The 14,874-nt window shown below is 48.9% G+C and overlaps 1 protein-coding gene across 1 annotated transcript in view; it reads right to left on the reverse strand.

Annotated features, from left to right (window-relative positions):
• The window catches only part of DSTYK (dual serine/threonine and tyrosine protein kinase), a 56,448-nt gene extending 45,817 nt beyond the window's left edge, over positions 1 to 10,631 (reverse strand). The window contains exon 1 of the mRNA XM_075529324.1: positions 10,246 to 10,631. Within this exon, the coding sequence (XP_075385439.1) occupies positions 10,246 to 10,513 (268 nt within the window). The 5' untranslated portion in view covers positions 10,514 to 10,631. The remainder of the gene's footprint in view (positions 1 to 10,245) is intronic.
• Positions 10,632 to 14,874: the final 4,243 nt, after the last annotated feature.

Raw genomic sequence — 14,874 nt, forward strand, 5'->3', positions numbered from 1 at the left:
AGGGCACAGCCTTGGAAACCCTACAGAGCAGTTCTGCTCTGCACACGTGGTGTCACCGTGCATCAGAATTAACTCGAGGACAGCTAACAACCAACTAGTTGCCTTATGGCAGGGCCTTAGTCTCTGCTCTGAAAAGTTAGAATTGATCTTGGTTGTTTGTTTGCTTTTTTTAATTCTGGAAAATGTTCCTTTCTCTTTACAGAGTGAAAAATGCTAAATTAAAATTTATCCATCTTAAAAAAGGCATTGTCATGGACTGAATAGTGACATCACCCCCTCTTAAAAAAAGGTGTGTCAACATGGCAGGGCCAATCAAGATTCTTGGTGGTTTGGCAATTACGTAATGATGTAATTTGGCAGCCATGTAATGATGTAATCATTCCCCATGTTGCGGTCAGCCTATCAGTACCACCTGATCTGATGTGGTCAGCCTATCAGTACTACCAAGAATGAAGAGCTAGGCGCAGGAAGAGCCCCTTGGACCCAGAGTCCCTGTGCTGAGAAGCTCCTAAACCCAACGGAAAACTGATGCAAAGATACACACAGCTCTCAAAGGGGCGCCAGGCCCACAGATGCTGAAAGGAGACAACATCCTGCCCTAGCTGAGAAAAAAGACCGCTCCCTCAAGCTCTCTTCGCTTGCACTCTAAATTTGGACTTCCAACTTATGAAACTGTGAGAGAACAAATTTGTGTTACAGCCATCCACTTGAGGTATTTCTAATGGTGCTAAAGTTACACCCTTTCCACATCAGAGAAAAGGGGATAAAGGCGCTTTAAAAAGGTTGTTATTTTTAATCAAAGGCTTTTATAAATACATAACCTAGACACCATTCTTTGGGACAGGTCTGCTGCATCATTAGTTAGCCAAGTGAAAAGCAAAAACAGTGCTCAAGTCCTACTTCCCATCTTCCTGCCCAGAGACCACCCCCACAGAATGGAAGGCCATTATTAAGCACAACTCCAGAGAGGGTAGTGGTCACAGGTTCCACAGCCACATGGCACAAGGCTGGGGAACACACCAAAACCACTCCCACTGCCTGCCAAAGAGAATAAAATGCATTGCATGAAGGGGTACTCCAACCAGGGCCTGGCCAGGGCACTGCAGATCCCTCATGCTCTGATCCACCCTCCTTCCCAGGGTCCTGGTGTGGGCTTTGGAGAAGCATTAAGTGCAGAGGCCTTTCTCCGGCAGTGGGAGGGCAGCACACACTGTGACCACTGCTACATCTGCCCTTGGTACAGTCTCAGGTTCTGGATCCCCAAGATCACCAAACTCCCCATTCCACAACAACCGAGTCAATCTTCGGGCCTGGGGATGGCCTGTCCTAGATGGACATCCTGCAGGAGCCCAGGCAGGAAAGAAGAGCTGCAGGACCCACATGTTCACCTTCTCTACTCTGGTGATGATGGAAAGCTTCCAGTCTCCCTGGACCTCGTAGGGCAGTGGTTCTAAACCTTCCTCATGCCACGACCCTTTCATAAAGTTCCTCATGTGGTGGTGACTCCCCCAACCATAAAATGATTTTCGTTGCTACTTCATAAACTGTAATTTTGCTACTGTTATGAATCGGAGACCCCTGTGAAAGGGTTGTTTGACCCTCAAAGGGGTTGCGACCCACAGGTTGAGAACCAGTGTCGCAGGAAGTAGAAGCCAGCACTCCAGAAGTGGGCTCTTTTCCTGTAAGAAGGAGTAAATTCACCGAAAGTCTTATAACTCCCACCACACACCTCTTCACCCTGACTTCTCTCTAAGTAACTCCTGAAAAGAGACAGGGGGACCAAAGAGGCTCTGACAGCAGTCTTCCTGAGAGCATGCTGCATGGCAGCGTACGGCCATGCCATCAAAGAGAGAAGAGGGCTAATCTTCCGGCCAGAAGTGAGCACAGAGTCAGAACAGTCTTTAAGCAATGCATTTCATTTTATAACCGCTCACCTATTCTGCCCCCAGGCCCTCAAAAAATCACTAATGGCTAAGCAGGTGACCAGTGCGTAGAAAATGCTATAGAATGAATGCGATGAAGCACTAATCCTTCTTCATTTCAGAACATGGACTTGGAATTAATCATCTGTTACCTGGACCACAACTCACTGTGGTGTGTCCTGTGTACAGGACACTGTCAGAAATTAAATAAGCAGCTGGTGAGTGAATAGATACTAAGGATTGATTCCCCCTACCACGGTGGGAATGCATTGGGCTGCTAACCACAAGGTCGGTAGTTCAAAACTATTAGCCACTCCACAGGAGAAAGACCAGTCTGTCTACTCCCGTAAAGAGTGACCCGTTGGGAAGCTCACAGGGGCAGTTCTATTCTGTCCTTTAAAGTCCCTGTAAGTCGGCAGTGAGACCACGTTGAAGTTCTAGGACACTCACACAGCAAGCAACTCCAGTGCTGCCAACAACAAGTGCATGAGCCCTGGGTCTTGGAGGGCGGGGGGGACAAGTAATACAATGTGAGTGAATCCAATAATCCAATATCGTCTAAGGGGAAATCATGACTTTCTGAAGTAGGAAAGAATTGCACTTTAATTATTTCAAAATATCATTCCAGTATTTACCAGTCATAGAAGGAATTTGCCAGCTATAAAGAGTCCCAACTTAGAACATATTCAATGCCCACAAACCACATTTACAATCATTTGTTTTGCTTTTTTCCCCCCTACAATTTACCGCAAGTAATATGTACTATATGTAAGGTCAAGCAGCTCTGGTGGTGCTGTCAGGACTACTATTCACAAGGTCCTGGGTTCAAACCCACCAGTCCCTCTGAGGGGGAAAGATGAGGTTGCCTGCTCAAGCAGATTTAAAGCCTGGAAGCCATAAATAGACTCACCATGATTCAGACTTGACTTGATGGAAGCACACACACTCACACAGACACACATTGCAGTGTGTAATTAATCTGCTAATGTTAACAAAACGTGCCTGACCTAAGCCGTGGTGTTTTCAATTGCCACATATCCATGTGAAATTTGGACAGTAAATACGTTAGACCAAAGAAGAACTGGTGCGTCTGAACTGTGGTGTTGAAGGATACTCAAAGTAGCACGGGCTACTGGAAGGACAAACTGATCTGTCTTAGAAGATTATGGCCAGAGTGCTCCTTAGAGACTTCATCTCACAGACTTTGGAGACCCGCTCCTAGAGAGGAACATCGTACTTGGTAAAGGAGAGGGGCAGCGAAGACGGAAGCTCTCAAGGAGGCGGCTGGACACAGGGCTATCACAGCGAGCTCAAGCACAGGAAGCGTTGGGAGGCTGGTGCAGGACTGGGATGGTTCACTCTGTGCACCAACTCGATGGTACCTAAGGACGATGTTAGCAATCTCACAGGTATGGTTTTCAGTCCCCAAAGGCAAATAAAAGTCAGATGTATAAAGACACTAATACAAAAAGAAAAAATAAATAAAAGCGTGTGTGTCCCGAGACTATATCCAAAGCTCCAACTCACTAATCAATGCCAGCAAGGAGATCCGACTCACAGCAAGCAACCCTAGAGTCTACCCGGTCTAAGTAATAGGCGCAAAGTGAAATTCACATTCCTCTTTATTTCAATTACATACTTTTACAGGTGTGATTTGCAAAGGAGTATGTTTGGGAAACACGCATACTGCAGGAAGCTAGAATCAAGTGAGACGGAGAGCAGCGGCGGGAAGAGGGAACAGGAGAGGCTGGAAAGCAAAGCAACAATCAAAACCTAGATTCCATCACTATGTACAACATGCTTTCTGGGAAAAGTAAGTACAAGGCTATAGAATCGGCTACACTAAAGCTGATGTTTGTAAGATTAGACTAAACATATTGAGAACTATCATAAAGGTAATTATGTTTATATATGTAAACAGATGTACATATACTTATGTATGTGAGAGAGCAGGCAGAATTATCAACCATTTTCCATAGGGACCTGTCCTGAGCTGGGAGCCAGGTTATGGCAGGAAAGCCGCAGGATAAAGAACGGGAACGGCTGTGAAGCCCAAGCATGCAAAGAACCCGTGTTCTTGGGAAGGTCGCCCTCTCCTCAGAGGGCTCTGCCACCGTCACTGGCACCAGGGAGCAGAAGCTAGGATAAGAGACCTGAGTAGTCACTGTCACACTACACTCGCTAGGATGCAGTCCCTATGAACGAAATCTTGATTCTTAAACTACAGAGGAGTCTAGGTTATGACTCAGACACAACAAAGTCTCTCTATTGCCGGGAGCACTTTATAGTCCCATGGTCAGGAAGGAGCATGTGAGGGGCCACCAAAGCAGAACTGGACTGAGAACATTGGAGACCCGGGACTAACTTGGGCTCCACTCAAAATCTTGAGACAAAATTGTCCTGTCTCATATTCCATCTTTCTGCTCCTCTCATTCTTCCCCACAACTGGTTTCTAACTCCCTAACCCAAATTTCAACCACATACACTGCTATCAAGTAAATCCCACCTCACAGCTACCCTCTAAGACAGAGTAGAACAGCCCCTGTGGGTTTCCTAGGCTGTAAGTCTTTACAGAAGCAGAAAGCCTCATTTTCCTTCCCTCAGGGCTGCTGGTAGGCTCAAACTGCCAACCTTGTAGCTAGCAACCCAACACACTGTCCACTATTTATGCCACCTGGCTCCTGAGACTTGAAGAACCACATCATCTATTTAACAGTAACCAACACGCCTGTGTCTAGTGCTTTAGTGTGCAACCTCTGCAGGTGTCCTAATAGCTCTGTGAGGTGGGTGTTCCCACACCTCTCTCCCGACTTGAGCAATAAGTCACATACCAGCGGGATCTTCACAAACTTGCACAACCGTCACCACGCCACTAATTCCAGAACATTTTCATCACCCAAAAGGAAAACCAGTAGCCACCAGCAGTCACTTCCCCTTTTCTCTCCCCTGGCTTCTGACCATTACTAACCTACTTCCTATCTCTAGGAATAGGAGCCCCAGTGGCAAGGTGGTTAATTACTGGACTGTTGATTAAAGGGTTGGTGGTTTGAACTCACCAGCCGCGGGAGAAGGAGCACCCCCTTGGAAAGCCTGTGGAGCAGTCCTGCTCTGCCCTACAGAGTGGCTGTGAGTTGGAGCTGACTTGTTGGCAGTGGTCTATTTCTCAGTATTTGCCTTATCCTGAACACTGGAAATAGAGGAACTCGTACAATGTGGTTTTTTGTAACACGTTTCATTTTGTATGATGAAGAAATCAAAACTCAAATAAGTCAAGGAACTTTGCCTAGAGCACACAGCTAGTGAGAGGCTGAACTAATATAGGATCCTGGGTCCTATTCAAACGACCACTATATGCCATTTCATAGGCGAACCCTTGAGAAAGAAAATAAATGTTTTCGATATAGCTGGGGGGGGGGAAGAGGAGGGCTTTGTAAATCTAAGATAACATGCACAATAAACAAGAATGGCAATTTTGGAACCCTCTCTGCTGAGTGTATGCTGAAATGCACAGGCAGCTCTTCAGAACTCATACCAAAAAGCACACCCAGGGCCCCGTGTATTCCAGACAGGTCCTGGCCAGCTCAATCAGAATGCACATCCCACCCCCAGCACCCGCCATAGCTCAGCCCCATAACCCTGATTCTGACTCATGGAGCTCCCTAGGACAGAGTCAAACGGCCTCACCGGGTCTCCTCTGCTGCAAATCTCTGGGCAACAGACCGCCTCCTCTCTCTCCCACGGAAGGGCTGGTGAGACTGAACCGTCCAGCTTTCCTTTCAGTCCAGTGCTTTAACCACTGTGCAACCACACTCCTAGATGTAGGAAGCCAGGCTGTAAAGACTCTCTCCTCTCCGGACCATTAGTTCCTTTCCCAAATGTCTCTGCCACTTCCACCCTATTGCTTCACACAATTACTGCTAGAAATCCATGAACCACCTTCATGTTAAAGAAGCATACTAGAGCGTTCCCTCTTCTTGCCAACTGCGGCGCCCAGCTGATACTAGGTGTGGCCAATTGCTGTCAGCCAGCCAAGGCAGAGCATTGTAGAAGTCTAAACCCTGACGAAGCAAAACATCTATAACCAAACATACCTCAACATTTTGCTTTTTATTGGGGGTGGGGGTTCGCTTTGATTGGTTCTACTGCTTTCTGTCTTGCACATGTATAAGGTTTCTATTAGATTATACTTTTCTAAGGACCAAATTCAGACGCTCCTTGTCTTCTCATGCATCAGTCAGCATAAACAATAGGTGTACTGTAATAATGACAATTACAGATATTTCTTGATTTCTTAAAGCCATAGAAGGGATCTCCAGGAAAACAAGGCTAAGCCCAATGTTTTTTTCTTTGACTCGTATGTCCTATTCGTCGCACTGTGCCCTGCTCTTCACAGGTGCTCCACCATGTGGAATGCATTCACAGATACTGCTTATATATTATCCTACCAGTAAGTCCCAACACCCTAGAGGTAAAGACTATAACCCCCATTTCCAGATGGGGACAGTGAGACCTTGGTGGTTTTCCCAGGACGAATGAGTTGGGAAAGGGTGGGAACCTGTGGTGACAGAATGCAGCGATTAGAGCATTCCAGTGACACGTCTGTCATTCCGGTTTCTTCCGACTGAGAGGGAGGCCATCATAGAGACAGCAAAGAACCCTACTGGATCATATAACACGCCAGTTAACTTCCCCCTCTGCCCTTTCTTCAGAAGTGCTCGCATTTGAGTGCCCTGATCAAGACACAGCAGAGGGCTAGGACTCTTCCTCTCTTTAAACCAGACCCTTTGCTGTCCAGTCAAGTCCACCTCAGAGTGACCCTGCAGGGCAAAGTGACCCTATAGGACAGAACAGGTCTGCCTCTGTAGGGTTCCCAGGGCTGTAAATCTCTAGGGAGATAGATTGCCACATCTCTTTCCTGCAGAATGGCTGGTGAACTGGAACATGAACCTTTCAGTTTGCAGCTGAGCAAGTAACCACTTGCCCTCCTAGGCCTCCTCACTTTCTGTAACTAAGTAGGGGGATAAAAGTCAGTGATTTGAGCAGTAGACAAGGGATTGATTGAATCACAATTTATCTTACAATTACACTTGCTCTTTAAAAAAGAAACAACCAACTCAGAGTTCTAGTTCATATACTTTTTAAAGCTACTTTCTAAAACACTATGCACAGTATAAACTCTGTATACTCCCCGATAGTTTATAATACTAGCAAAATTATGCAAGAAGTACTTTTTTGGAGGTCCCCTTACTTCCATGGAGCTCCTGTAGTGTGGTGGGTTAAGCCAACCAAAAGGGGGCCCACCCACCAGAGAAAGAAGAAAGATCTGTATGAGTTCCCAATAAAATGATTTTTAAAAAAAAAGACAGTCTGAGCTATCCGATGGAATAGCTCCACCCTGTTGATAGGGTTGCTATGTTGAAATCAATTTGCTGGCAATGGCTTATTTTTGTTTCCCCCGCCTTGTTCAACTTAAAATAACTTTTGGGTCCTTAAATGGTACTACAAAAAAACAGACTCATGAAAAGGGTTTTAATATTTCTGTCATCCACATGGTCCCCATATTTCAAATGTACAGCTCTTGGCAGACCTTCCCTTGGCTCACATACATTCATTCCACAAGCCCGCGAGTGCCTGGGTGGCACAGACAACTAACCCGTGGCCAGACTGACCGAGGAACGGCTGGAAGTTCAAGTGCCCAAGGGATGGCACACAAGAAAGGGCTGGTGGGCCACTTCCCAACCCTGCACCTGAACACTGTACAGAGGCCCAGTCTGCCAGCCACCACGGGGCAGAATCGACAGGGTGTCAGCTGGTTCTGGAAGTCTGCTTCCACTTGGAAACCATTCAAACCTCCAGGAGGCCTGTTAGAGTACAAACCAAGAGCGCCTTCCCTGAACATTCCAAGTTCCTATTCATCAGACATCAGCCTTCATAAAAGAAAGTGGAGACAGTCTCTGAACTTGATCTTACAAAGATAGCCTATAAAAGGGGAAAACAAGAGTGAGTCGTCTTTTGGGGAGTGGTTTCTCCTTCTGAGCATGATGACCTAATCGCGTAAACGGCATCCTCAGAACAGACTCCAAGGCACGGGTGCGCATTCTAGTCTCCGCAGAGAAACATCTCCACTCGGAAAGGAATGGAAGCGTTTTCCAGAACAAAAGCAACTTGCTCCCAGCCTGGTCATCTTCACCCTCCACAGGTTTTTGTTTGAGATGGACAAACTCCAGAGGGTGAAGAGGGCTAACTGTGCAAAGATTAATATGCGATGCAGTCAACTAGAAAAGCCAATGAGAAGAAATACAAAGACACAGTTGTGTTTCGTCGGTTGGTTCTGAAAGAATGAAAAACAAGAGCCAACCTAGTACCTTGAGCACCTCCAACTCTCGGAAGTGAATGTCCTCGAGTTTTTGTTTGTGTTGTTTATTCCCCCCTATAATTCTACAAGGGGGGGTGGTTACAACCTTCACTGCAAGAGTTTTCAGATACGCCATGAGAAGAACTTCTGGGAAGGGGCAGCCACTAGTGGACACCGCTCAGGGGACGGAGGAAAGGAGAAGTCAAAGGGAATGGACTGAAAACATCAGGCCTTCGCACTAGCTGTCTTATGACAGCCTCCGAGAAATCTTTTCCCTCTAGAGCCCCACTTACAGAACTGCGAATCTCAGGCCATACATGTCAAAACTACAACTTCGGAACAACGAATCCTCATCCTTCTCCTGTTTCTCCCATAAGAGACAATGAAAGTGTTTCGTTTTGTTTTTTAATTTACATTCACACCAAGTAAGGAGTCCTAGCATCACAGTGGTTCATTCAGCACTTGACTGCAACCCAAAAGCATGGTAGTTCCAACCCACCAGGCGCTCTGCGAAAAGACAGTGCAGGGGCCGTTGGCTCCTGTGAAGGTTCCTTTAGAAACCCACCGGGCCAGTGCTACCCTTTCAGACAGGATGCTATGAGTCGGGATCGGCTCAGCAGCAATGGGTTTGGGTTTGGGCCAGTCAAATAAACAAAAGAGTATCATTCCCTACTATATTGGATTCATGCTATCTTATTTTGGGGACTTCTGGAGTCTCCGAGAAGTTCAGGATATTAAACATATAGTTTCAGGAATTTGGAGCCCAACGCACACTCGGAAGAGTTTAACAATTCATTCAGTCCTGGGCCTTAAGTTCTAATTTGTCAGCATGTAAAATGTTGTTTGCCGAGTTTCTGGAAGAGCACCTGCACACCGCCCACATGGGAATTTCCTGGAACCTTTATCTTAGATCTTAGGATTTACCCACCAGACCTACTAAACCCGAATCTGCGGAGTTCTGAAACATAACTCTTTTGTTTTTGTTCTAAACCAGCTCCCTCTTAAAGGCATTCAAGTTTGAGAATAACCAAGCTGAACTTGACCGACTTCGTTGCTAAGATCAATGGACTGATTCTCAAAACGTGAGCTCATGGAAAGGGTCCCTGTGAGTCAGAAGTGACTGGATAGCAGGGAAGCTATTTTTAGAGTACTGCCCCAAGATATTGACAGAGGATACAGGTCCCTTCTCCCAACCTAAAGTTATTTCCTAATTAGGTGCAGGAGTTAACAAACGCTCCAGTCCCCTCACCCCCACCTCCAGCCCAACTGTGGAGTTTCGAGAGGAAGCAAGAAGCACATCTCAAAGCCTATAAATGATGGGAAGTGCTGGGGAGTCACTAGAGAATGGTGTGGTCAAGACGGGATCCAACTTGTAACGTCTTCGCCTTCGCCGTAAGCACAGGTGACAACTCTGCCAAGTCCCATCAGCTAGTAGCTAGCCTTCAGCGACTCTCAAGCAGCCGTTTAGAGGGCATTCCTTATCCTCTTTCACAGCGCTGCCCACGATCGATCGATCGGTGTTAAAAGCGTCTCACATAGGTAATCGAACACCTCTGCCCCCGCTACACACACACACACACACACACACACACACACACACGCAATCTCACCTCCCGAACCCCGCCGCTCCCGGAGCACCCTGGCTTGCTCCTCTTCCTCCATCCCTCCCTCCATGCCTCCTGCATCCCTAAGCTGGGGCTCGAACCCACAACTCCAACAACTTTCCGGCTCCTCTCCAAACCGTCGTCCCGGGGGACCCATCCCCTCGGGCGCCCCCGCCCCGGGCGCCCCGGAGCCCGGCCGCGGTCCCCTCCTCTCCCTCCCCTCCCCCACCGCGAGGGATGCCCCGCACGGCATCCCGGCCGCGCGGCCCAGGCCCCGCCGCGCCGACCGCGCCCGCGCCCTCCCCGCGGGGGACCGAGCAGGGGCAGGGCTCCGGTCCCCCCGTCCGCGGGCTGCCCTCCTCACCCGGCTGCTGGCCGACTTCGGCGACGTCGCTGGCAGGGCCGGGCCCGGCCCCGCCGCCGCCGCCCGCGGGGGAGGAGGGACCACCGTGGCCGTGCGAGCACTGGATGTCGCGGAAGAACTTCTGGGTCTCGCGCAGGTTCTGCCGGAGCCGCCCCAGGTAGCGGCGGTAGCGTGCGAAGCCCCGGCACAGCTCGCGGGCCAGCCCGCCGCCTCCCGGCCTGGGGCCGGATCCGGGCTCGCTGGCCCTCGACACCCCGCCGCCCTCCATCTCCTCGGCCGCCTCAGTGCCCGCCGCTCGGCCCCCGGCCGCTGGCCCGGCCTGCCTCCGCCCGCCCCGTCGGGCCTCAAGGAGGAGGAATCCGCCCCCGGACGCCCCCGGCTGCAGGCGGCCCGGCTGCCCGCTCCGTCACCTCCGTGGAAAACAAACCCGCCCGCAGTGCGCCGCGAGCGGAACCTTTCGCCCCACCATCCCGAAGAGGGAGGGACGCTCTGAGGCGGGACGCCGGCGCCGCGCGGTCTCCTGGGAAGTGTAGTCCTGGCGGAGGCTTGCACCTCCACCCCCCGCCGCTCAGCTGAGGGCTTGGACCCGGTGCACGGGACTGATGCGCGCCGTCGAGGCAAGCTCCGCGCCCATGCTCCTGCGGACCACGCGCTCCTGGTTGGAAAACGTTTTTCTACATGCATATACATGCATATCCCGGAGGAGAGCGAGGAGTCGCGGCACATCCTGGACGCCAGCAGGCGTGGGGTGCCCTGACTGCACTCAGAGCGGGAGAGTTTAGTAGCGTAAAAAAGGAAGGAAGCAGGACCGGAGGTCAATAATATCTCTTCGGTTACCCTACGTGACGGTCATCCTCCAGATACAGCGATACGGGGAGTCGGCTGAGGAGATCCCCCTGGCATCCTCCTTCCGCGGCTTTGCTTCTCCGGATGAGCAAAGGGTGGGGTGTGCAAGGTGAATGAAGAGCGGTTAGCACTTGCCAGTTGTTTCTTCAAACCGGGAGGACGGGCCGAGCAAGGGGAAGTTGAGGTTTCTAGCCTCCCAACCCTGTTCGAATGATCCTAGTTTGGCTTCAGCAGATAGAGACTTTGATTGACAGAGACGGTCAGAGAGCCCTAGATGCAGCCACCAACGTGGCAGAACTCTGCACTCGCCTCTCTCGCACCTCCCCTTTTACTTCCCCCCTTCCCCAGATCCAGAGCCTTTCTCCCTAAGGAAAGACCCATTCTAAATCATCCAGGCCTGAAGATGTGCAAAGAACACGAAGTTCCAGGAGATTTGATTGGGTCTCAACTTCGCCACTGGCTTGCCTGGAGACCCGGGGCAAGAACCTTTTATGGCATCGATGAAGTACATAGTTGATGTTTAAGCCCCTTCGGTTGTAAGTGGTGCCCTGACTCCGGGCTTAATTCCATTAATTTTGACAGGAAAACGTTGTCCTTCTGCGGGCTGTTAGCATTTTATAAAAAGGGCAGCTGATTCCAATCTTTGGTGAATGCGTGTCAAGGCTGCCTGGTAGGAGATGGCTTCCGTGCTTTTGGTGCACGCCCTCCCCCATGCTTGGTCTCATCTCCACTAGCCGCCCTGGTCTTTGCAAGCTCCCCTCTCCCCTGAAGCAACCCTCAAAAGGCTCAGTAAAACAGGAATGAAAATGGAAAGTGGCTGTGGATATTTTTTAATCAAATGATTTCAATCAAATGATTTGCCACACAGCATCATTTTTCATGAAGGTTATTCACTGAGAGAGCACTCATGTCAGCGGTGTCCAGAAAAGGAATGGGTATTCAGAGCTAGCTTGTCCAAGGGATGACATTTGAATAGGGAGTAATCCAGAAAGGCATTTCAGGTAAGGTCAGGAAGGATACCCTTTGAAAAACTATTCTGTTCCCCTAAGGAGTTACCGTCTCCGAAACCCACAGGGGGCCGTTCTACCCTGTCCTATAGGATCACTATGAGTCAGCACAGACTCCACAGTGAGAAAGAGATTTATTTTAAAACACGTAACATAAGAAACTTTAAATAATGTAATACAGTGGACCGTGTGATATATGGCAAAAATAATAACAACTATAATATAGAGATAAGGGTTCCTGGGGGGGAGGGGATAAAGGGGAACTGATATCAAAGAGTTCAAGAAGAAAGAAAATGTTTTGAAAATGATGGTGGTGGCAGTTGTACAAAACTGCTTGATCTAATTGAATTATGTTCTTGCTATAATACCTGTAAGAGGTCCCACTAAAATGATTTTTAAAAAATAGCTCTGCCATGGAGTTGATACCGACTCCTGGTGCCCCTGAAGGGAAGAAGAGGATGGGATGCCATAGGGTGTCTGAGGCTGTACATTTTGATGGGTGCAGACTGTCTCATCTTTCTCCCACAGCATGGCTGGGGGGCGGTTGAACTGCCAACCGTGTGGTTAGAAGGCCGTGTGAGTTTCAATGGCTCACAAAATATACAAGGAAAATTTAAGTCCCTCTTCCGTCCCAGTCCTGCAGGAAGGCAGCCACTGTTGCACGCGTGCATATCCCGTGTGTGTGTGTGTGTCTGTGTGTGTGTGTGTGTGTGTTGGAGACGAATGACAGTGGCCTATTCTGTTCTGCCTTTGCAGACTTTTCCACACCTGAACCTGAAGCTCGTTCTTTTTAACAGCTACAGAATGAACTACCACCAGACTGGCACGCTTCTGTCTTCTTTTTAATAAGACTTCTGCAGCCTCCTGGATGTACAAGTCTCACCTCAATAACTAGCACACAACGTTTTGAAGATCTGTGGACATGTCTCACCCCCCTTTTAATAGACGAGGTTTTAGAGCAGTTTTCGGTTGGCAGAAAATGTGTGCAGCAAGTACAAAAGTTCCCATATACTGCTCCTCCCACCCCTGAGGGTTCTCCTGTTGACAACATGTATTCCTGCCACGCATCTCTTTTTCTTTTGAGAAGTTCACCTTGAATTCCTTGAAATTTTGGGGGGGGAAAGTGGTGGTGAAATATATAGAACGAGCCTTTTCATTTCAGCCTTTTTTAAACGTACAGTTCTGTATCATCAATTATGCTCATCGTGCTGTGTAACCATCAAGGCCATCTGCTTCCAAATTATTCATCCCCTTTAACAGAAATTCAATGTCCCTTAAGAGGTAACTTCTATTTTTCCACCTCCCACCTGCCCCTGGTAACCATTAATAAACGTTTCCTCATTTAGATATGAGGGAAAATCAAAATTTTTGCTGCAAAATCTAAAAACCTTTATTAGACAAAAATGTGAAGCTATCGTCCCTCCCCACCTCCTCGATGCAGGCTACAGAGGAGGACTTTGGAAGGCAGGGTCAAAGAATTCTCCGCCCTTCCATTCGCACCAGGTCAGCATGGCAGTTGTGGCATCTTCAGGGACTCTGTTCTTCGGGGAGCTGCTCTTTGTCAATGTTCTCTACATTCTAGAAACAAAGGAGAAGCCTCAAAGGGCAAGATCGGAGCTCTAGGGTACTGAGGGACGCCCTTGCACCCCCATAGAAGGAGCAAGGGCTTTGTTGTCATGGGGAATCCTGGGCACAACTTCTCTGACTTTCTCCTCACCAGTACAGCTTTCCGTTTTCTTAGAACTCCTCCATCAGCCACTGTGATTGCCCTGTGCCCCTTGATAATCCCCCCAAAGAGTGACCGTGACCTTCTGAGCTGACCTCTCTGCCTTGAATTTAACTGACAGATCCCCTTGGACGCCACTGTTTCAACTAGGACATCACCACCGCCCCACCACCATCCCCGGCTTTTTGAAGGCAATTAAAATAACAGCAAGCTTGTCTGCAGCCATCCACTCCCACGTGGTTAAACATACACACACATGTAAGAATGGGAACCCTGGTAGCAATGCTTTTATTAGCCTCGTGTTTGAGATGAGTGAAGTCATACAATGTTTGTCTTCTTGTGATCACTTTTCTCGCTCAGCATGATGTTTGCAAGGTTCATCCAGGTGGTAGCTGCATCAGAACGTGCTTCCTCTTTATGGCTGAAGAATATTACATTATATGGATCAATTATACCTGACGTGATGCCGGGAAGACTGTGGGTGTATATTCTTCACCCCTGCTTTCAGTTCTTTGGGGCGGATCCCCAGAATTGGGACTGTTGGGTCATAGGTTAGATCTACCTTTCCGAGAAACCACCACTTTGGTTTCCGCGGGGGCAGCACTACTTACCATCCCGCCCACAGTGAGTAAGGGTTCCGATTTCTCTACATCCTCAACGACACTTGTTGATTTTCCGTTTTCCGATGATTTTCTTTTTTCCAATGATTTTCTGTTTTCCAATAATAGCTGGGGCAGTTACGTAATCTGCTGTCAACTTGAGTGAAGGAGTGGAGTCTAGCCTGTCAGCCAATGAGACCTCTGTGTGGGCATGGCTTTCTCCTGAGGATTCTGGGAACTCCTGTCTTACCCCCTGGAGGTGGGACACACATTCTCTGCTTCCTCTTCCTGCTGACAAGCCAGGTTGAGACACGCTGATGGAGGCAGAGCCCTGGAGCTGGAGGAGCCATGTGGAGACCTGTGCCAGCACTGACATGCTTCCACCGCCACTGGATCCACAACTTTCCACCCACTGGCCTGTGATCTTCCATTGCATGTGTTGCGTGAGTCT

Source organism: Tenrec ecaudatus, chromosome 1, assembly GCF_050624435.1.
Source record: "Tenrec ecaudatus isolate mTenEca1 chromosome 1, mTenEca1.hap1, whole genome shotgun sequence".
Lineage (NCBI taxonomy): Eukaryota > Metazoa > Chordata > Mammalia > Afrosoricida > Tenrecidae > Tenrec > Tenrec ecaudatus.